This window comes from Scylla paramamosain, chromosome 4 (genome assembly GCF_035594125.1).
Source record: "Scylla paramamosain isolate STU-SP2022 chromosome 4, ASM3559412v1, whole genome shotgun sequence".
NCBI lineage: Eukaryota > Metazoa > Arthropoda > Malacostraca > Decapoda > Portunidae > Scylla > Scylla paramamosain.
The window spans coordinates 28,109,090-28,133,113 of NC_087154.1; the positions used below are offsets into that span (position 1 = coordinate 28,109,090).

The 24,024-nt window shown below is 42.8% G+C and overlaps 1 protein-coding gene across 6 annotated transcripts in view; it reads left to right on the forward strand.

Moving 5' to 3' along the window:
• Window positions 1-24,024, forward strand: part of LOC135099942 (CD151 antigen-like) — a 203,833-nt gene that overhangs the window by 138,681 nt on the left and 41,128 nt on the right. For all 6 annotated transcript variants that reach the window (XM_064002673.1, XM_064002674.1, XM_064002671.1 and 3 more), the window contains one exon: window positions 7,291-7,360. In XM_064002673.1, the coding sequence (XP_063858743.1) occupies window positions 7,295-7,360 (66 nt within the window). In that variant the 5' untranslated portion in view covers window positions 7,291-7,294. The remainder of the gene's footprint in view (window positions 1-7,290; window positions 7,361-24,024) is intronic.

The following is a 24,024-nucleotide window of genomic DNA, read 5'->3' on the forward strand; positions in this document are numbered from 1 at the left end:
GATCGGTGTCGTGTCTACGTTTTCTGTTGAGCTATGATCGTGTGTGTGTGTGTGTGTGTGTGTGTGTGTGTGTGTGTGTGTGTGATTTATCTTTGGTGTTCATACAAATGCTGTGAACTATATTGTATATCTTGCGAAACATGAACACATTACTCTCTCTCTCTCTCTCTCTCTCTCTCTCTCTCTCTCTCTCTCTCTCTCTCTCTCTCTCTCTCTCTCTCTCTCTCTCTCATGGTAAAAGTCATCCTTTTTTCCTCCCTGGTTACCAATTTCGTACATACTTGCATTTCAGTACTCGGTGGACCTCAATTTTTCACGAAAGAAATTGGCCTTGATTTGAATGTAAGGCGTAATTTCTTTCCTGCGAAGAGCGGTGGAGTGGATGAGAGGAGGAGTAGCGTGCGTGGAGAGTGGAGAAGATGAGAGTGAGAGAAAGAATGGTGTACGAAATGTGGAGAGGATGCAAGGGAGAGTGGTGAGCGAAAAGTGGAGAGTATGAGAGCTTGGAAGAATCAGAGGCGGCTACAGGAACCTTCCCTTGGAGTGTTGGTGGCGGGAAGGTGTCTGTGATGAGTGTTCTCGTGAGGATGGTGGTGGAGGAGGAGGAGGAGGAGGCATCCTTTCTGAACGTAAAGTGGAACCCCGCGGCTTGGTGATGCATGAGGAAGTAATGAGTTTCTGAGTTTTCTTTTTTTGCACTGTGTGAAGGACGAATTCTTTGATAAGAGACGAGAAAAATGTATCGAAGTGAATTTTTTTCGTAAGAGGAGAAATCGTGCAATATAAGAGCCAGACGGAAACATAACCGCGCTGCCTCCCGTGAAAGAACGCAGATTCTACCGAAGTAATATGTACCCGGGGAAATACTTCAAGGGGAAAAGATGGTAAGCTTTTCCTCAATGATGAAGGGAAAGCCGCTGTCGGAAAGGAAAGGGGAAAAAGAGGAAGAGTTACAGCAGCTCAAAGTGGTAAATTCCGAGTCTCAAGCTTAGCGGCGAACCCTTTGTCCCGGATGGTAAAACTTTCTGTGCTACGAAATAAGAGCTTGGTCAAGTTTCGCTCCACAATGCCCCTTTAGGAAAACTCAACTGGAGAGAGAGAGAGAGAGAGAGAGAGAGAGAGAGAGAGAGAGAGAGAGAGAGAGAGAGAGAGAGAGAGAGAGAGAGAGAGAGAGAGAGAGAGAGAGAGAGAGAGAGAGAGAGTAACTTAACCAAATTGAATTAAAAGATCAAAAAAGAAACCAGAAAGGAAATGAATTACGAGAGAGAGAGAGAGAGAGAGAGAGAGAGAGAGAGAGAGAGAGAGAGAGAGAGAGAGAGAGAGAGAGAGAGAGAGAGAGAGAGAGAGAGAGAGAGAACCGAATCATGCATCTCATCTTTAAAAGGAAGAGACAAGAAAAATAAATATGTAAGTCACGCCCCCCGCCTCGCTCTCTTAAGTCAATCGTACAAAGAAGGAAAGTGAAATCGGACCGGTGCGTGGCGCTGACTGAAGGTAGAAGGTACGGTCTGATTCCGGCGGCAGGTATGAAGGAATGTGTGCTAGCCAGGTGAGGGGAAGGACACTGATGACGAGGCGCGTTTACCTGGCGAAGGGTGAGGGTCAGATCGAGTGGGGTGGAGATGAGGTGATGAGGTGCAAGGTGTGTTGAGTTCAGTTTTGTTGTGGCTTTTTTTGTCTGTTTAATTTTACGAGGTACTTTTTTGTTCCAGTAATATCATGGGGTACTTTTTTTCCAGTAACTTCGTGTGGTACTTTGTTCTTCGGTAATTTCAGGTGGTACTTTATTCTTAAGTAATTTCATAGGGTACTCTGTTTTTGAGTAGTTTTATAAGGTACTCTTTTTTCAGTAATTTCGTGAGGTACGTGTGCTTTGTTGTTATTCAGTACTTTCCTTTCACAAATCTTATGAGAGGCTGTTTTTCCTCAATAACTTCATGATGTACTCCTTTTTTTATCAGCTTCATGAGTTTCTTTTCTCTTTCAGTATTTCACGTAGTATACTTTATCAGCAACTGTTTTTTTTTTTTCTTCTTTCACTTCTCCCTTTCCCTTTCGGCTTTCCAGTGCTACTTTTTATTAATGCGTTCCTCTTTTCACATAAGTTTTCTGTGGAAGTCCTTAGTTTTCAGTGCCTCTTCCGCTCATGGCCTCGCAACGCTACTTTTTGGGGCCATTTCCACCCTCACTCATGACCAGACACACAAAGCATCCCACTCTCTGCCGCTCCCTCTCCCAGCCCTCCCGCCGCTCGTTTCTGTCCCATACTCCCTCCCGTTATTGCTTTCACTATTCTTTATGTCCATCACTTCCTTTTCCTTCTGCCCCCTTTTCCCTGCTGGCTTATATTCTTCTCTCTCTCTCTCTCTCTCTCTCTCTCTCTCTCTCTCTCTCTCTCTCTCTCTCTCTCTCTCTCTCTCTCTCTCTCTCTCTCTCTCTCTCTCTCTCTCTCTCTCTCTCTCTCTCTCTCTCTCTCCATCTGTGCACACATTTTTTTTTCTTTTCTTCTCTCTTCCCTCCGGACATCACCTCCCTCACCTCTCTTTTTTGTCCCTTTTATTCCCTCCAGTCTGACCCACGTGGGAGTTTAGCCTCAACTCCAATTATCGTTGACATCTTATTTCTGGCTTTGTTTGGTGGGAGGGTTTGGTTCCGGCAATGTGTGTGTTTATGTGTGTGTGTGTGTGTGTGTGTGTGTGTGTGTGTGTGTGTGTGTGTGTGTGTGTGTGTGTGTGGAACTGCTATCATGTATTGCTCTCAGTTCAACTTTTATCATACTCGTTTGTGTTGATTAATGGCTAGATCTAATTTGGATCCGTGTACCTTTTTGCTGTTTCGATAGATGGCCTGGTTGATAGAGCAAAAAACGCAGCTACGGTAGATAGATAAACGATAGAGAAAATAGATGTTTTTTTTTAGTTTAATTATTAGTCAAAACAAATTGAATGCTTTGTTTTATTTTCTCGTATTTCTTTTTAGTAGATTAAGAGGAAATTTACCTACGATAGATGGATAGATAGACAGATACATATAAACAGGAGAAAAAATGTAAGGTTTTAGTTTAATAATTAATCAGAATAAATGGAATGTATTTTTTTATTCCTACATTTTTTTAGATAGTACATGTTTTTTTTTTCAGTCTCATCAAACTCGAGTACGTAAAAAAAAGTAACTTTTTTTTTTTCCGCATGGACTCTGATCGCACCCAAAGATTACATCCCATTGTTGTATTCTAATTTCCACGAGTGCCTCTCCACGGCGAGCAAGTCCACGCCTCATTTCCTCTCGCACTCAGTCCTTCCATCAGTCGACCCGCCAACTATTTTCCTCTTCGCTTTATCGATTTGGGTAATGGGCCATTCGTTACTCCCTCCCTCAGCACCTAAACTTCAGTGATATCCCCCACCTGCTGCTCCTGCCTGCCTGCCTGCCTGCCTGCCTGCCTGCTAGCCCCTCCTCCTTCTCCTCCTCCTCCTCCGTTCGTCCCCCATCTCCACAGGCCACAATCTTCCCTCATCATCGTCGTGACTTTGGGGAGAAAGTTGATGATGGAGAGATGGAAGGCGAGGAGGGAGGAAGGAGGAGGCTGATGCGAGACTCGCGTTGGGACGTGATGGATAGGAGAGCAGGGAGAAAGATGAGGCGATGGGAGACCTCCAGCGGGATGGGGCCTGGAGATAATGCAAATGAAATTGAATTACTATTATTGGAAGCAGTTGAAATATGTATATCTCGCGTTATATAAGGTGAAGTGTGAATGAATAAAGTAGGAACGTGAAGAGATAGTGTGATTGGAAATTAATTATTGGTATTAAGAGCGTTGAGAGGAAGAAAAAAAGTGAAAGGTGGATGAATTAAACAGTAATGTAAAGAGGTGGAGATGAATGACGGTGATTATGTAAATGTGAAAGATATTTACGTCCTCCCGAACTTAACGAGGACACACGAGTAGACCTCGATGAATGTGCTATGCCCCTGTTGAGTTATTAATGCGATTAGTTTTACAGTCCTGAGCATTAGATACGTAACATTCACTTCATTCGCTTCGCTGTTCACCATTTTCCCTCAGTCTCAAGTGTTTTACAGTATTCAGAGCCGGTGAAACATGAAATTAATATTTTTAAGAGATTATCAACAGTTAAAAGGACTTAAAACTTGAGGGAAAACGCATGACAGTAGAAGTTGGTGAAGCTTAACCGATTTCTGGCCATGATTATACATTGGTGCTAAATCTTGAGAGAGAGAGAGAGAGAGAGAGAGAGAGAGAGAGAGAGAGAGAGAGAGAGAGAGAGAGAGAGAGAGAGAGAGAGAGAGAGAGAGAGAGAGAGAGAGAGAGAGAGAGAGAGAGAGAATGTTGTGTAGAATGACGACAGTGAAATTGTGCTGTAACTGAATGTTGTAATTGAATCAAACTGGTCATATCTGCTTTTGCTGTATTTTTTTGAGCCTCGAAATTATACACTACACCCTCAAAAAAAAAAAAAAAAGGAAAAACGTATAACTGTAGGTAACAAGTGATACAAACATAAAGCACATCTAATATTTTTTGTTTGTCATTCGGTGGTAGAAAAAAAAAACCGTGTTAACATTTCGTTCGTCTCTAATGAGTCTCATTTATTAGAATTATTTGCCTGGTTACGAGAGAACGCTGCTGGATCATAGAAGAGAGAGAGAGAGAGAGAGAGAGAGAGAGAGAGAGAGAGAGAGAGAGAGAGAGAGAGAGAGAGAGAGAGTATAAGTGAATAGGTGTAAATGTGTGTATTATATCAATGTCAGTGCCCAATGAGACTGAAAATGGCCTTGTTGTCACCATTTACCCTTTATTCCCTTTCCCTTGTGTGTCGCTCTCTCTTCCCTCTCCCTCTCCCTCTTCCTCCCCTCTTGTCTTCCCTTTCACTTCCCCACACTCACTCACTTACTCCACTCCCTCATGTCATGGTGGAGTAATAGCAGAACAGCAGTGAGCACCCACAACGCCCCGTTACTGAGACCCTCCCCAGTCACCCCTTCATCCTTCCTGCCTTCCATTTTCTCCCTCGTTTTCTGTTTCATCAGCCAGTATTATTATTTTTTCCCCGCATTATTACACGCCCGTTTTTCTTATTGGTTTATCGCATACACAGTTGTTGCTATTTTTTTTCTTCTTATTGTTATTCTACTGTTATGATGTATTCCTTATTTTACGATTTTATATTTTTCATTTTTTCGTCTCCTATGATTTTTTTTCTTTGTCTTTCTGTGATTGTTTTTTTTTTCTTTTCCCTCCTTCCCTCCCTATATATTTTTTTCCTCGTTTCTTTCTCTTCGTTCTTTTACTTCCTTGCCATTGGATGGTCGCATATTGTCTGTTATTCTTATACTATTATCTTATAGTAATCCTGCCTGTTCCTTATTTCTAACATTTTTACCATAACGTTTGTTCTCCGTTTCTCTTGCCCACTTTCTCGCCTGTATTTTCTGTTACTCGTGTTGTTCTAGCGTTCGCCTATCCCTTATTTTATTCTTTTCTCTTACCGCTCCCTTTGGTCTCTGTTACTCTTATCGCCCGTTTTCTCTCCCTCTTTCTACAATATCGCCTTCCCTTTATCTGTATCCTATTCGCATAAATTGTTTTCAGCTGTTATCGACTCATCACCATAAACCTGCAGAGGGGACAGGGGATAGTGGCGGAGGAGGAGTAGGAGGGGGAGAAGGAGGAGGAGGAGGAGGAGGAAGAGGAGGAGCATGCGTATGATTGATGAGATGGGAAAGGTAAAAAGGAAATGATAGTAAGACAGAATACCGTGGAAAGAAGAAAGGAAGGGAAAAGGGATAAGTGCCGCTTGAGGATTGAGAAAGGAAAAGAAAATGGAGGGCTTTCTTTTTCCCGCTGAAAAGAAAAAGTAAAGTGGAGAGGAAAATTTAATTGTGAGAGGAGATTCTTTTTAATATAAACGAGACTAGAATTAATCGTATGCATATTTATACTCTTTTGTGTGTGATGCATTTGATGATCTGGCGGGTACCTGTATTTTTCTGGCGCTGTACAGTTAGCGTCCGTTCAGCTTTGTCTTTAGTTCAGTAGGTATATGCATGACAAATGTTGCTACTCACCTTATTTTGATGGTGAAACTAAAACTGTATTTTACCCAGGAATGGGAGCTGTATTCATTTATTCATTCCAGAAAACAGTTAATTATTTTGAAAAATGAAGCAAACAAGATTAAATATAAAATTTATGAGTGTGTCATTTCAGATTCACATTAAATATTACATGTAAAGTCTGCAATGCATATAACTATATATTTCCTTACGGATAAGTTAAAGATATTTTTTTTCCTTATTTTTGCACAAGAGATTCTTTAATTCTGTGACATTTATATATACGAAAATACTGTGACTGTTAAACAAGGATTTATTTCCAGAAACCTAAAAATAAGGATTTTTATATACATGAACATGAGAGAATGGAATTTTCATTATGCGTAATTCATTTATCCTGCACATGAACCTTAAAAATAAAATAGATTAATTGGTAAAATACCGTACTTTAATTATTCAATGAAGGCAATTGAATAACTATAAATGGGTGCTAAATTATTCATGTTTACTCGGAATTATGGATCCAATATTCCTTGTTTTATCAGGGAGCTGTTCACGCTGGAGGACATTTCGAAGTACTTCCAGTATTTCTGTGCTTGTATATTTGTATATTTGTTCTACTTTTCTTTTTCTGCATTTTGATTTTGGGAACTTTTGTGAAAATCATATAAAACTCACGAAAGCTGTCAGTCTAATTATAAGTTTCTATTGTTCATGTATTAATGAATAGTCTCTTAAGGAAATGTTCGTAAGCACTGTCCCGTAGCAGCATTTGAAGGCAGCGAGCCATCCTATTCATGTCATAATTCTTTGGATGTTTTTAATATTTCCCCGAAGCGTTGTGTCAATCAACAGTGTTTTGGAATCAGCAGGAAGTGTGCTTCAGGCTTCATTTTCTGCTAACTCATTTGTCTTTCCAAACAAACATGCAAATTTCGAGTTATTTCCGTCCTTGTTCGTACATGCGTTTCCCTTCTGTGTTCTTGCCAAGCATGGAAATGTTTCGCAAAATATTGTGCAAAACAATATTCAAGGGAAAACTATTTTGCTTCCTCATTAAGAAAACGATATTTTGTATTATTACATGCATAAATGATTTCAGTCATGCAAGGAATGATATATGTGACATGATGGAAATTTCATCTCCTCATTTTTTTCTTTTCCTTATTTTCCTAAATTCATGGTTTTCATTTATTTCTCTCCTCGCAGCACGATGGCGCTCGACTGTGGGACGATGTTCGCCAAGTACCTCCTCTGCTTCTTCAACTTCGTTTTCTTCGTAAGTACCTGGCTTTTAGCTGCAAGTGGGGGTGTGTGGAGGTGGGGCGGGGCTGGGGATGGCAGGGAGAAGAGAGAGAATAGATGAAGCGGGAAGCGGTGAAGTAATGTTAGTGGAGAAAGAGCAGAACAATTTTATGTTTTACTGAAACGTACTGCAGAGAGAGAGAGAGAGAGAGAGAGAGAGAGAGAGAGAGAGAGAGAGAGAGAGAGAGAGAGAGAGAGAGAGAGAGAGAAGCAGGCAGCGCAATTCTGGGAAGACCACTCCTGCATCACTTCTAAACAAATTTGTGACCTCGTTTATGGAGAAATGGAGTGGCGAGGCGAACAACTCATGGTGATTACGTATAGAACGACTTCCATGATGAACTGGGCGGGCGGAGGATTACGCATATGAATAAGAAAGTCAACACCGAAAAAAAAAAAAAATAGAATATCCATTACTGTTGCTCTCCAATTAAAGTACCGCCAATTAGAAAAGGATTGTTAGCATCTTGTACAATTTAATCTGACCGTGAAAAATCATCCAAATCATTAAGGAAAGGGACAAACTTGCTTTCTCATTGGTCTTTGAGAGAGAGAGAGAGAGAGAGAGAGAGAGAGAGAGAGAGAGAGAGAGAGAGAGAGAGAGAGAGAGAGACTATTGGTAATCTATCGAAACGGAAGGGAACACTGCCAGAACCACTGCAGCTGCCTGTACTGGGGGGAGGGAGACGCACGATGGGAAAGAAAGAAAGAGTGAAAGGAAACTGGAGAAGTGAAGGAAGAGGAAAGACGCAGAGCGGGAGTAACGAGGCAAGAGGAGCACGATGGAGGAGGCGGAGACGGGAAGAGAGAGAGAGAGAGAGAGAGAGAGAGAGAGAGAGAGAGAGAGAGAGAGAGAGAGAGAGAGAGAGAGAGAGAGAGAGAGAGAGAGAGAGAGAGAGTTAATGGAATCCAGACGAGGTGCAGAGAAAAGAGAGAAAAAAATAAAACGAAATTAATTAAATAAATGGAAAAAAAAAAAAAAAAACGGAGAAACCCACCTCTTGAAGCGCCGAGTGTTACTGAGAGAGAGAAAAAAACACGGTGAGAATAAAACAAAGGGTGATGAGACGGACAACTACATATGGAAAAACAGACAGTTACGCTAATCACCGGAAAGACCACGTGTGTAAAATCCCATGAAATCACAAATAAAACATACAATGACCTGATTGAATACCCGATTATTGGTTATGCAGCAATAAAAACCAACATTATACACGAAATGATTGAAAGATATAGCGTCATGTTATTATGTGATGATGGGGAGAGGAGAGAGATAGAGAGGAGAGAAAGGGGAGACGAAAGGGTTGTGGAAAGGGGGAAGGATGGAAGAGAAAGAAGATGGTAAAAGTTTTATTTCTTTTCCGATAACGCCCTCGCCGGTCCGGTTAAGCGATGTGGCCGCTTTGGGGTCTCGCTGCCGTAGATAAACAACCGGGACCGGCCTCGCTTTGTTGGGTTAATGTGTGGAGGCTGCAAGACATCGCAGGGAAGGAGGGGGCGAGGACAGATGGGGAGGGGCGGGGATTGTATCGGCGGGAAGGAGGGAGGGGGAAGAAAACACGAGGCAGGGTGGGAGGAAGAAAAGATGGGGAGGGGTGGGATTGTATCGGAGGAAGGGAGGGAGGAAGGGGAAGGAAACACGGGTTGGGAGGGAGAAAAGATGGGGAAGGACTGGGATTGTATCGGAGGGGGGAAAGAAGGGGAAGGAAACACGAGGTAGGGTGGGAGGGAGGGGGTAAAGATGGGGAGGGACGGGGATTGTATCGGAGGGAGAGAGGTAGGAAGTAAACGTGGGGACAGGGACTGTGTGTGTGTGTGTGTGTGTGTGTGTGTGTGTGTGTGTGTGTGTGTGTGTGTGTGTTACAATAATCCTTATCTCTAGTGATGTCAGGAATAGAATTAATGAGACAGTATTAATTTCCATTTTATTAAAGGCCTCCTGATAAGCTGTATTATTTGATTGTGTTTTCTAGTTTTCCTTCCTTTTTATTGTAAGTTTCTGTCCATCTGCGTCGGGGTGTCTCGCTCCTGAAACCTGTGTGTGTGTGTGTGTGTGTGTGTGTGTGTGTGTGTGTGTGTGTGTGTGTGTGTGTGTGTGTGTGTGTGTGTGTGTGTGTGTGTGTGTGTCCCACCTCCGGGCCTAGCTGGGCTGATGGGCCTTTGCATGGTGCCGGCACTAACTCTCCTGTCGGGACCACAATTGGAGCTGCGGGCGTGGGCGGGGCGTGTAGGGGATTTAAAGGTCCTTCGTCAGCGCTGCGTGGAATAGTGCACGAATGAACAGAAATTTTATTTATTTTTTTCTCAGTGTGTGATTTCTTTGAACGAGACTAGATAAGCGAGCCGTAGCGTAATAAGATATGTTGTATTGGTCTTCCACTCTTACCAAGTATACGAGTACACAAAGTTGTCTGAGATTTATATTGACTCTGTCTGATAGATGCTTTCTGTTCTGCCTCTTTGTCTTCTTTATGATCCCTGGAAACTAAACTAAGAAGAGATTAAAGATGAATTGCTCTTGTCTTCCTTCATTGCTCGTTGTTATTATTTCCACTTTTTCATCTTTTGTGTTTTTGTTTGTGTTCTTCTTACTTGACGTTTGTTAGAAATTCTCTTAACTTTTTATTTTATTATAGAATTGTAAATGTTTATACTTTTATCTTTATCATTTTTTTTAGCCACTGCTCATAATATCTTCCCTAGTCTCTCTCTCTCTCTCTCTCTCTCTCTCTCTCTCTCTCTCTCTCTCTCTCTCTCTCTCTCTCTCTCTCTCTCTCTCTCTCTCTCTCAGTCATCCATCTATCCATCCATCCATCATCTGATCGCCCTCCTTTCCTTTCTCTTTTCATACGTTTTCACCTTTCCACTTTCCTCCTCCTCCTCCTCCTCCTCCTCCTCCTCCTCCTCCTCCTCCTCCTCCTCCTCCTCCTCCTCTTCTTCCATCAGCTTTAGTCGTTCGTTTCATGATGAGATCGTGGAGCCCACCGAATAATCCGTATTGAAAATTGTATGTAATCTTATTTACGCTGAAAAAATACGAAGATTGGTTCCCGTTTCACTGCGCTTTGCCCGGGGACGATTAATTAGGTGTCTGTCAAGTGCCTGTCTTTTTTTTTTTTTTCCCTTCCCACCGATACTGATGATTTACGTTTTCCTTGTTTCCTACCCGTAATGACGTCTTGTAGGCCTCTCTCGAATGGGAAAGTTAAAGGAAAAAGGAAAGCACACGCACCAAAAAAATAAATGGAAACAATTACAGCTAACAGTAAAGAAGGATGAGAGAGATTTTGTGATCTTTTTTTTTTCATCTTCTCCAAGTCTAGTTTACGAAGATCATGGAGAGTACAAAAAAGTCATAACAGAAAAAAAGAAAAGAAAAATGTTTAATCTGCTGTGTTTGGATGACAACGTAGCAACATTACCAAACCTAACCTAACTCTGTATCCGAGAAGAACCATTTGCATAGTAATAACACACCAGTACTTTTCACGAATCAACTGGAATAAGAACGAAGTGAGTATATTTTAATAGAGTATCTTTCCGCTCGTCTGCGCGACATTCCAGTGAATTTCAATGGTGAAACGCGAGAAATGAGAAGACCGACTTACCAACTAGCAGCTCAGTAATGACACGAAGCAATTATAATGCAAAAGAAATGAAATGTGTAATAAAGTATTTTCGTGTTTGGGCGAAAGCGTCATGAATTTTGCTTATTAAATCTTATTAAACAGGTAGATGTGAGAGAACCGTGTAATAAGCAGCGCAGTAATACCCTTGAAATCAGGAAGCCATTAAGATACAGAAAATATGAGGGCTGTAGTGATATATAATGTATGTACGTACGTAGGTATCATGAATGAGATAGAAACGCACTTTACTTAAACATATACCCGTCCATTAATATCTCTTGCTATAATAAATATTCCACTTGTAATGTCAAACTGTAATTCATCTTTTTTTCCTTGACTTAAACTTCATAAAACGTCTTCTGTGTGCCATAGTATAAAGCTTCCCCTTGATGTCAGTGCTCGTGTGTGAGTGCTAATGAGTATCTTGCCACCAGTACTATTACGTCAGTTTAGCATCTACACACACCACCTAACCACTTCTCCAGGATTGCCACCACGGGACTCCTCCCTTCAAGTTAGCGAAGATATTTTCATCTGCAGTAAAAAAAGCAAATAACACAGTAACCAGGGCGGCGACGTGAGCAATATCCCCTTCTCTCCTTCCTTCCTTTCCTCTCCTCTCCTCTCCTCTCCTCTCCTTTCCTCCCTCCTTGCCTCTCCTCCCTTCTCGCCGTCAGCGTCAAGACTCAATATTCATTTTTTTTTCTGCGAGATGGACGTTGAGGGTGAATGGAAGGAAAGGAAGGAATGGGGAAGAGGGGACACGGAGAGAGAAGAGATGAGGAACAAGGGAGGAGAGAAGTATACAAGGGAAACGAAGAGAGAGGAAGAGAGGAAGTGAAAGGAGGAGCTAGAGGAGAAGAGAAGGGAGGATACGGGGAGAGAAGAGATGAGAAAGGGAGGAAGAGAAACATACAGGGAAAACGAAGAGAGAGGAAGAGAGGAAGTGGAGAGAGGAAGCGAGGGGAGAAGGAAAGAGGGGACACGTAGAGGGAGGGAAAGGAGGGAGGGAAGGAGGCAAGGTGCGTGATTTCCCTTGCCCAGTGGTGGAATATATGCAATATTTTGGCCTTAATATTGCACGACGTTGAATTACGCCTGCAATCAGCGTTCTCCGGGACTCGCCTCGTGTAAGGAAGGAAGAGAAATACCATTCAATTCTTCATCTTATTCAGCCAACGCAGCAGTGGGAGCGATGAATATTTGGTGGAGGTACAGTTTATTATCTTTCTGCTTTTTCTCTCTTACGTTTGATTTGTGTAAGGTTGGTGTTCATATTTCAGTGTTTGCATTGCTCTCTGCTGCAAATTATATGTTTATGCCGGAAAATTTGACTACTTAAGAGTTATTCTCCTTTGGTCTTGCTATCTGCACATGTATCAGCGATTCTCTCTCTCTCTCTCTCTCTCTCTCTCTCTCTCTCTCTCTCTCTCTCTCTCTCTCTCTCTCTCTCTCTCTCTCTCTCTCTCTCTCTCTCTCTCTCCTGGTGCACAATTTTCCATCTCTCACGCTCCACAGTCACACTTCACTCTCCCTCCCTTTCTACCTGTTCTCCTGTCTCTCTCCCTCTCTCCCTTCGCCTCTCTCTTTGTCTCCAGCACTCCTGTCATTCCATCTCCCTCGCCAACATCACTATCACCGTTTGCCTTCCCTTCACTCCCCTTCACTTCCCTTCGCTTCTCTTTACCACACCTCTCCTCACCCCCTTCCCAGTTCCCTTCATTCATTTGCCTTTCCCCTCCTCTTCCATTTCTCTTCTCTTCCCTTCCCTTCCCTTCCCTTCCCTTGTCTGCCACTCTGTGCCTCACATCCCCATAATCATGACAATAAAACCCAACATTCACACAGCTTTAGCTTCTCTCCCTCTCCCTCGTTGTATACAGTACGCAGCTCTCTCTCTCTCTCTTCTGTCTCACTCAGAACTATCAATACTCCCATATGAATGAAATGTTTTGTTTCAGTCAGTCCACCATGCATGTCCAGTATCAATCTTTCGCATCCAATATGTTTCACGGTCGAGACAAAATACCCATAAATTTATAACGCGAATATTGTGACTCCGGAACTCCCCCTCGTCTCTGGCCTTCCCTTCGTGTACGTAGCGTTCCTTGGCTTTATGGGTCAGTATAGTGGCAGTATTTACCCGGCAGTATTGCTCCAGACGCTGCTGCTTCGGGGGCTAGAGAGAGAGAGAGAGAGAGAGAGAGAGAGAGAGAGAGAGAGAGAGAGAGAGAGAGAGAGAGAGAGAGAGAGAGAGAGAGAGAGAGAGAGAGAGAGAGACTGGTGACCAATTGAACCGAACTGAATTATGAAACAGAAACAAAAAACTGAAACGAGATGAACAGAGAGAGAGAGAGAGAGAGAGAGAGAGAGAGAGAGAGAGAGAGAGAGAGAGAGAGAGAGAGAGAGAGATGACAGCAACTGAACCGAATTGAATTATAAAATAGAAACAAAAAACAGAAACGAGATGAACAGAGAGAGAGAGAGAGAGAGAGAGAGAGAGAGAGAGAGAGAGAGAGAGAGAGAGAGAGAGAGAGAGAACAAACATGAGGCGAGGTGAAGTAAGGTGAGCTCAGGCGAGACGAACTGAGGCGAAGCATGGCAAGGGGTAGCGAGGCGGGGCGGGGCGGGGCGGGTAGGGGTGCTGGTGAGTGCAAGTGTAGATTACGTACGGCACACACCTGCAGGCGCCTAGGCAGTGTTGGTGGAGATGGCGAGGCGTTGAAGGTATGGGTATGTGTGTATATATGAGAGATGTGTGTGTGTGTCGGGGCGGTGGGGGGCGGGACACAACATAATAGTTTAATTGTTTTAGTAAATTTTCGGAATAACTCAACAAGGCACAGCGAAATACTGCTAAACTATCCTAAAGTACATAAAGAAGAATAACTTTCGAGGACTGTGATTTGATTTAATCCGTTATCGCTGACAGTACTTAAATGCTAATACACTCGTAGTTTCTTTATGTAGTAATAGTAATGGTCTTAAAGTAAACAAAACACAAAGAACAAGAGAAAGTAACAAAAGAAAAAGCTACACCGAAACAAAACTAAGCTAGAAAATACACGTACACGTAAAGATTTTTCAAGGCATCCTCCTCGGGCACGGTGGCGTGGCAAGACGACGGTATCCTGGCGGCGTTAGGCGTGGGGCGTGTGTGTGGAGGCGGCAGTAACTTGGTCCAGAGCCTGCCTGACGTGATACTAGTACGTGTTGCAGCCAAGTTTATGTGTGTGTGTGTGTGTGTGTGTGTGTATGGAGGCCTCCCAGCAGTAGCGAGGCTGTGGTGGTGGTGGTTGGTGTTGGTAGTGGTGGTCGCAGAAGTGGTAGCAATAATGGTGGTGTCCCCCTTAACATCGCCTGCCTGCTTGGGAGAGTGTGCTGCTGTGTTGCTATGGAGGAGATGGCCTGTGTGTGTGTGTGTGTGTGTGTGTGTGTGTGTGTGTGTGTGTGTGTGTGTGTGTGTGTGTGTGTGTGTGTGTGTGTGTCTCGTCCCTCTCGTCCTGTCAGCCTCTTTGACAGGTGGAGATGAAAGGCGTCATACTGTTTCCTTCCCTGAAATGCTTGTTGCTGTGAGTCATACTGCGTTTATTGGGCTTGTCTGCGCCGCCTTCCATCTTGTTGTTATTATTGTTGTTGTTGTTGTTGTTGTTGCTGTTGTTGTTGAATATCTCCTCTGGCACCTCCCATATCTCTTTCCTGCCTCTCTCCTTTCTCTCTCCTCCACAGGCCTTGTTTCCATCGCTGCCTTAAACTGCTACCCATAAATCGTTAGGTCCGTTCGTTTTCTTTTGTTCCTACACACACACACACACACACACACACACACACACACACACACACACACACACACACACACACACTCTCTCTCTCTCTCTCTCTCTCTCTCTCTCTCTCTCTCTCTCTCTCTCTCTCTCTCTCTCTCTCTCTCTCATTCCTCGCGTTCTTTCTATCCTTCCGTTCGTCTCTTCTTCCCTTCTTCCCTCTCCCGCTCCTTACCCCTTCCCGCTCTCCCTCCCTCCCTCCCTCCCTGTCTCTCGTCGCTTTCATGGTATTGGCCTTACAACAGGTTCCTACAGTTACGACTCCTTATAACAACTTCAGGGAAAGAGCTGCCAACGTAGTTCTCTCTCTCTCTCTCTCTCTCTCTCTCTCTCTCTCTCTCTCTCTCTCTCTCTCTCTCTCTCTCTCTCTCTCTCTCTCTCTCATTCTCTCTTTCAAGCATCCAGTGTTACTAATCAGGTTTGTTACGCCATTTATTTGTGCTGGACTTTTCCCTCCTCCTCCTCCTCCTCCTCCTCCTCCTCCTCCTCCTCCTCCTCCTCCTCTTCCTCTTCCTCGCCGTCGTCGTCATCTCATTTTCCTGACAAGCATCAATTTATCACTACATCTTTCCTAAACTCCCAAAAGCTATACAATTTCCATGTGTTTTTTCTTCTCTTTTTCCATGAATACTGAACAGAGTTACTTTCTTTACCATATTCAAAGCCCGATAGCCGACGCCGTTCATAAAAGGGAAGAGGAAACAAGGGAGGGAGAGAACCAGGGTGGAGATAGAGAGGAGAAATTAACAAAGGAGAGGTGCAAGGAACAGTAGGTGTAAAGATAGAGAGAAGGAGAAATCAAGAGAGGAAAGGAGGAAGGAAAGGGAGGAGGGATGGGGGGTAAAATTTCACTAGGTCATGAACTCTGAGTGTCGAAGCTTCATTGTGGCCACTTTTCCTTAGCTCAGTTTCCTTTTTTTTTTTTTCCTTGTCTCCTTTTCTTCTCTTATTGTCTTTTTTTCTTATCTTCTCCTTCCTTGATAATTCCCCTTAATTGCTCCTTTCTCATTTATTTTTATTTCCATTTTTGTTTTTCCCCTTTGTTTCGTTCTTTCTTCCATATTTCTTGTTAAGCTCTTCTTTCTTTCTTCTTCCACTTCTTTTACATATTAGTCTCTCTCTCTCTCTCTCTCTCTCTCTCTCTCTCTCTCTCTCTCTCTCTCTCTCTCTCTCTCTCTCTCTCTCTCTCTCTCTTCTTCCCTTTCGTAATTACTTTTCTTTACTTTTTCCTTTCTTATTTTTCATCTCCGTCCTTGTTTCCTTTTATTGTTCATTCCTTTCGACTCATTTCTTGTTCATATCTTGTTTCTCTTTTCTTCCATCCATTTGTTTCACATATTCAGCTTTCTCTCTCCTCTTCCTCCCTTTCATTCCTTCATAATCCTCTTTATTTTAGTTTTTCTTTTTCCAGTTATTCTTATTTCCCATTTTTTTCTCCCCTTTGTTCTGCTGGTTTCATGTTTGATATTTCCACTTCCACTCATTTTTATCTCCATTCTTGTTATCTCCTTTGTGTCGTTCGTTCCTCCTCATGTCTTCTTCAGTTCACGAGTGAGCACGTTGGCGTTTGATAAAATTGTCTTTTCCTCCATCGCCTCTTGTTTCCATTACTTTCACTTTACTTTCCCCTGACGTCCTGTGGTTGTCTTCTGCTTCCCTCATTTTTCCTTCGTTTTTTCCTTTTTTTTTTTTCCTTTTGACGTGTATTCATATCGCATTGTGTTAAATATTTTTCAAGTCTTTTTTTACCGCTGGTTTATCTGTGTTTGTGTATATCTTTTCCTGCCATTCGTTTTATGTTTTGATTACTTTTATTTATTTATTTTATTTTTTCTGTCGTTCATCTTTCTTCTCAAGGGCTCTTTTCTTTTTTGCGATGCTCTTTCGTTTCTTTCTCTTTCTCCTTTTCCTTTTTCTTTTTCTCGTCTTTCTCTTTATCCTAAACTTATATAATCTTATTTCCCTCACTGTATGTCAGATAGTAATCCTTACAAACAGCTCAAGAAGGACCAACATATCTGATGGTGTTTGAGCTTTATCTGTGCTTCTCCTCTCCCTCCACCACCACCACCACCACCGCTACCATCACGCACCACCACCTTCTCGTCTCAATATCAGCAAAGAATATCATCCCATCTCACTCGTCATAAAGAAAGCAAGAAAATACTCGTATCAAAACGCAGACACACAAGGCAGAGAGAGAGAGAGAGAGAGAGAGAGAGAGAGAGAGAGAGAGAGAGAGAGAGAGAGAGAGAGAGAGAGAGAGAGAGAGAGAGAGAGAGAAGCAATGGCAGATAAAAAGAAGCTGAGTTTTCCATCCATCCGCCACGCAACACCTGCCTTATGACACTTCTGTTCCCGCTCCCCGCGTCTCCATCTCCCAGAGTTTGCTTCGCCTTGAACAGGATTGAATTTATCCCTCTCAGGAAGTGGGGCCGATGCTCCATTACGGAAGATTAACAGCACTCCTTCCTCTTCCGCACTACCTTGCTCTTTATTATTCCCTCCCTCCCTCTCTCTCTCTCTCACCCTTTTCTCCTTTTCTTCCATGTTTGTCTACCCAGGTACACTTTCCTCCTCCTCCTCCTCCTCCTCCTCCTCCTCCTCCTCCTTCTACATGTCTTCCTCCTTTCATCCTCCTGTTCTTTTTTTCTTGCTCTTCTTTTCCTTTCTTTTTTCTTTCCTGGTTCTCCAACTTTTCTTTTTTCTTTTTTTTTTCTTTTGCATGGTCCTACTTTACACTTTACGCTTTTCCTGCTCTTGCTTCTCCTCCTCCTCCTCCTCCTTCTGCACTCCCTTAATCTTCCTGCCGGCGGGAGCTGTGGCAGGATGGAGCCCCGCGGGAAATGATAGGTAACACAGGGGCAGAACAGGTGTGGTTGTCCTGGGGTGGATTTTCTCTCTCTCTCTCTCTCTCTCTCTCTCTCTCTCTCTCTCTCTCTCTCTCTCTCTCTCTCTCTCTCTCTCTCTCTCTCTCTCTCTCTCTCTCTCTCTCTCTCTCTCTCTCTCTCTCTCTCTTTTAAGTGGCAAGACTTGATCCCAGTGTGAGTTGTGCGACAGCTGTGGTGGTGGTGGTGGTGGTGGTGGTGGAAGTGGTGGCGGGGTCAGAGAGTAATGGAAGGCAATGTTGGTGTGCTAAAAGCTACACATGAGACTGGACATAAATTTTTTAAGAAGGTGAAGGAAGAAGAAAAAGAAAGGTCAATAAAGTGCAGAAAGAGGTGGAAAGTAATAAAAAGAGAAACGGAAACGCGATAAAAACATGCGGGACGAGGTTATTTGGGAAAAGTGGGGAAAAACTAGAGTGGAAAAAAAAAACATGCTTAAGGTGTATTGAGACAAGCTCTCTTTATGGAATTATTTGTGCGTCGAGGACTTCAAGGTGATGTGCTGGATTGTTAACAGAGAGAGAGAGAGAGAGAGAGAGAGAGAGAGAGAGAGAGAGAGAGAGAGAGAGAGAGAGAGAGAGAGAGAGAGAGAGAGAGAGAGAGAGAGACGAAAGCTGGACTAGAACTTCCAAAGCTAAGAAAATAATCACTTGTTCGTCACTTCACGAAATTTGAATAAAAAAAAAATGCCGAACTCTCTACACCTTTGTAATATGGGTTCAAAAATGGTATCCTTAAGTGGAAGGAAGACATGTGAGATATGGGAAAGGAACGCGAAGTACCAGAGAGAGAGAGAGAGAGAGAGAGAGAGAGAGAGAGAGAGAGAGAGAGAGAGAGAGAGAGAGAGAGAGAGAGAGAGAGAGAGAGAGAGAGAGAGAGAATAGGGGAAAAAAGAGAGGAAGACAGAAAAGAAAGGAAAAATGACAGGTGTTGGAGATAGATGGAAAAACGAAAAAAAGGCGAAGAGGAGAGGGAGGTAAAAGAGAAAGATGGAAAGCAGCAGGGGTGGAGAAGAAGGAAGTGTGTAAAGGAAGTGAGAAGAGAGGAAGAAACGGATGTAGAAGATGGAGGCGAAAAGTAAAAGGGTTAGGATGCTGGAAGAATGAAAAGGAAGAGAGGAAAGGAATGTAGGGAGTAAAGTAACAAATGGGGGATAGGAAAAAAGAAAAATAAGATAAGAGAAGAAGAAGAAGAAAAATAACTGAGATAGAGGGTGAAAAGAAGAAAAAAGAGAGGGGAAGGTAGAAGAGGAAGGGAAAGAAGTAACAGGGATAGAGGATGATAAAAGGAAAATAAGAGAGAAAGAAGACGAAGAAGAAAAGTAACAGTGATAAAGGGTGAAAAGAAGAAAAATAAAGAGGGGAACGTAGAAGAGGAAGGGAAAAAAAGTAACAGGGATAGAGGATGAGAAAAGAAAAACAAGAGATAAAGATAGAGGAGGAAGAAGAAAAGTTAACAAACAGAGGATGGGGAGAGAGAAAACAAGAGAGGGGAAGAAGAGAGAAAGATGGAAGGTAGCAGGGATAGAGGGTAGGAAGAGGAGAAATAAGAGAGGGGGAAGAAGAGAGGAAGAGGAAAAGTAACAGAGACAGAGGGTGGGAAGAGGGAAAATAAGAGAGGGGAACAAGAGCGGAAGATGGAAGGTAGCAGGGATGGAGGGCGGGAAGTAAGTAAAGGAAGAGAGAGGAGGAAGAGGAAGCGAGGGCAGCGGATAATCTTGAGGCTATAACAAGTTCACAATTGCTTTCATTGACTTTTCTCACGCCAGGGTAGTGGAAACACCCCTTCCATCCCATTCCCTCCCCTTCCCTCGTCCTTCACTTGTACGAACACTTCCCATTCCTTGCCGTGTTCTGTTCCTTAATTGCGTGACTCCCCCATCATCGTCCTTCCCTCCTCCTCCTCCTCCTCCTCCTCCTCCACTATTTCCCGCGGTCATTAACAAGAATATCACCCTCGTGGAACCCAATCTTCTTCCCACTTGCAAATTAAGTCTCAGCTTCCGTTGAGTTTCCTATCAGGTTGTATATTTATCGTTTTTTAGTAAGTTTCGTGACAGATTTGCATTTTTTTTTCTTATTGAAGATTATCGTCTCTCTCTCTCTCTCTCTCTCTCTCTCTCTCTCTCTCTCTCTCTCTCTCTCTCTCTCTCTCTCTCTCTCTCTCTCTCTCTCTCTCTCTCTCTCTTTGTATTCCATTTATCTCCACACACTTTTCCTTTTAGGAGTCACACTTTCTCCCCTTTTCAGTTGCAATATCTCTCTCTCTCTCTCTCTCTCTCTCTCTCTCTCTCTCTCTCTCTCTCTCTCTCTCTCTCTCTCTCTCTCTCTCTCTCTCTCTCTCTCTCTCTCATAGCCTTTGTCTCCTATTTACCTTCGTGCTTCTCCTTTTCTCTTTACCTTTTAAGTATCACTCCCATTCTCACCTTCTCCTCTACCCCCTCCCACCCCTCATCACCTCTGGAAGGCAATCCCGCTCATCAGCATAAATAAATCCTGAAACCTCGATCCTCTCCTCGCCTCCTTGACTGCGCCACACCTCAGAACAATGCCGAAGCAACACATGATGATAATACGAAATTCTCCGCCTGCCATTCACGTTTTCATTTATAAGAAATGTGATTTTCCCCTACCGTTATTTCTGTTATTGTCTTTTTTTTTTTTATTCAGTAAAGGTAAAGTGCCCATTTGTTACCTTCCAGCTTCATAGATAGTGAGAGAGCGAGAGAGAGACAGATGCCGAGTGCCTAATGAAAATACCGCGTGAGGAGGGAGGAGAGTAACTGTCAATGTGTGGAGAGACGAGAGGAATAGAAAGTATTTTTTTTAGTCGCGGAGGAAGCAATCTAATCCAGACCCTCCTCCCTTTACCTTTGCCTCTCCTATTCCTCTCTCCCTTCCTCCCTCCCTCCTTTTCAGGTCGCAGCGAATAAGGATTGGACCAGATGTGAAAAGCTGTCCAATTTGCGGCTAAGAATCGGATTAAGGCTAAGAATTATAAGTTAGTAGGAGAACGTGAATATTCAGATGGGGAGAGAGGGCCAGGAATGTCCTTAAGTTCCTCTGTCTCTTGGCTTAATTTATGAATTTTTAACTTGCGACTTCCCCTCCCTTTGTCTTTCGTCTTTTTCTCTCTTTTCCCGTCGCCTTAATCTATTCCATTTACACAAGGGAGGGAGGAACGGAGGGGAAAAAAAGGAAGGAACACTTAATGCCACGGACAAAGGCAGGCGCTAGGCAGGTACACACGCTCGTAAATGATAGTAATGGACTTTATAGAGGAACATATAGCGCGGGCCGAGGCAGGATAAGTGAGAAATAAATTAGAAGGAGGACGTTTTCAGGCGAGTGCCATGAGCGAAGGGGTAAAAAATAACAAAGTCACGGCGCGGGTCCTGCTTTTCGCGAGGTTGGTGCTGGTGGTGGCGTTGGTGCTGAGCTGAGGAGGAGGAAGTTAAGGGACGAAGAGAGTTGACGAGAGTAAGGGAAAGGATGGAAGATGCGCAGATAGGGACGAGGCGAGGAAGAAGGTAAATATGATGGCAAGGAAGGAATGGGAGTGAAGGATACTGAGGCGGCGATACGGTGAGGCGAGATAGGGAAGGGAGAAAAATAGGGATAGAAAGTTGATGATAAGAAGGAGAAAGGAAGATATATAGATGGGGGATTGAGTGAGGCATAAAAAAGAAGAAAGGAAGACAGTAGTTGAGAGAAAAGAGTGATGGAGATGGAAGGTCAACAAAGGTAAAAAAGAATCGACGAGAAAGGAATAGAACAGTGATGAAGATAGAGGATAATGGTGAGGACGAAAGGAGAGAAGGCAAGGAAGGAAATGAGAAAATGAGGAATGAATGAAGGAGCGCTGAATCATGTCTGAATAATGCATGATACCTAATAGAAGAATGAGGTGGCCCGTGATGAGGTTTAGTTACGGAGTTAGGGAGTTTAGATGTAAAAAAAAAAAAGTTGCAAAAAAAGAGGTTATATTTCAACGAACTCTTGACCTGCATATGTGGAGGTGAAAGTTGGGAATAAAATGTATTGAAATATATTTTTTACTCAAATGGTGTTGTGTCCACGGCTGTAAAATTAATGTGGGGCAAAAAAGAGTCCACTAGATGCAGCTTGGAAAATACGACCAGGAAAGTTAAATAAAAATATAACAGAAAACTCGAGACAATTTAGCTCCGCAGTCAGCCTAATATTTTTTTTTTTTTTGAAAGCCCAGTCTTCTCTTGCCAACAAAACAATTGTATGATGTGTGTGTGTGTGTGTGTGTGTGTGTGTGTGTGTGTGTGTGTGTGTGTGTGTGTGTGTGTGTGTGTGTGTGTGTGTGTTAGAGAGAGAGAGAGAGAGAGAGAGAGAGAGAGAGAGAGAGAGAGAGAGAGAGAGAGAGAGAGAGAGAGAGGAGTAGGAGTCTCAAAATTAAATCCACTCAAATATGCAGGCAATTCGACCTCTGGGAAGAATACTAAAATGGAGGGCAATAAATATGCAACACAGGCAGATGGAAAAATTTCTGAGGACTTATGAAGGGGCGGAGAAATCCAATCTAAAGAATTCACCCAACAGTCGGAGAAAAGAAATGATGATGATGGTGATGATAATGATGATGATAATGGTAGTGGTGATGGTGAAGATGAAGACGATGATGATAACGCGGAGAAGGATGTGAAATAGATGGAAGAGGAAAAGGGAGTAACTGGGAAGAAATAGAGAAAAGGAAGGAAACAGAGGAGAGAGAGAGAGAGAGAGAGAGAGAGAGAGAGAGAGAGAGAGAGAGAGAGAGAGAGAGAGAGAGAGAGAGAGAGAGGACAACTGATAAAAGAACGTGAAATGAAAAGACGGAGAGCGGAACTGATACAGATGAAAAAGAAAGAGTGACATTGGTGATAATGGTGACTGGTGGTGGTGGTGGTGGTGGTGGTGGTGGTGGTGATGGTGATAACAAACTTCGTGATGGTAATAGTGACAGAAGTGGTGATGAAAATGTATGAATAGTGTTTGATTTATTATTATTATTATTATTATTATTATTATTATTATTATTAGTAGTAGTAGTAGTAGTAATAGTAATAGTAGTAGTAGTAGTAGTAGTAGTAGTAGAGAAAATGAAATGGTGGAAATTTTACAGGTGGCGATGTGGAATATATAGACAATCACCAGAGATGAGTGAGGAAGGATGAGGGAGCTTTCTTTTACAGTGAAATCATAAAAGTAGTAGCAGTAGTAGTAGTGGTAGTAGTAATAGTAGTAGTAGTAGTAGTAATTATTTAGTAGTAGTACTAGTAGTAGTAGTAGTAGTAGTAGTAGTAGTAGTAGTAATAGTAGTAGTACCTAAGAATATAAGAACCTGAGAAATAAGGGAAGCTGCAAGAAGCCACCAGGCCTACACGTGACAGTTCCTGTATGAAACATACCTATTTCCATTCATCATCCACAGTAGTAGTAGTAGTAGTAGTAGTAGTAGTAGTAGTGATATTATTATTATTAGTAGTTGTTGGTGGTGTTGTTGTTGTTGTTGTAGTTATGGTTGTAGTAGCTATGATAGTAGCAGTAGTAATAGTAGTAGTAGTAATTATTGTTCTTCTTCTTGTAGTAGTAGTAGTAGTTATTGTAGTAGCAGCAGCAGTAGTAGTAGTAGTAGTAGTAGTAGTAGTAGTAGTAGTAGTAGTAGTATTTGATAAGATTACCTCCTGCGCCTCGACCACCCGCCAGTTTCCAGCTGAGGGTGTGAGGTGGAGCATTTGACGTTGTGTTACGGGCGGCTGGTCCCTTCAATTAGTCTGCACGGTGCCTGCTCCCACACTCCTCCCGCACTAATCACCAGCCACACGCTGCGAGACCCACTGTAATTTGTGACTGCGAAACACTCGTATTGAAGGAATGACTTGTAAAGAACCTCGTTTTTTAATTTTTATTCCAGATGTCTTGTGTCTGAAAATAATGAGGAAAATAATTGGGTATGAGTTTACTGCAGATTTACTTTAATAGTTCCGTATTGGTAGTGGTAGAAGTATAAGTATTAGTGGTAGTGGGAAGAGTAGTAGTAGTAGTAGTAGTAGTAGTAGTTGTTGTTGTTGTTGTTGTAATAGGATAATCGTAACAAAAGTCGTTGTTACAAAAGTTAACATCCACCACCAACCCCTCTTTCCTTCGCCTTGTATACTTCGTGCTCGTAAAGTTTGGCAGGATCGGTAAAGGCAAAGAAACTAAAACATGAGACATCGACTGCTTGCATCGAAGTTTGAAATTCTTATCATACAGACTTCTTTAAAATGTCTCTGTTCTTTTT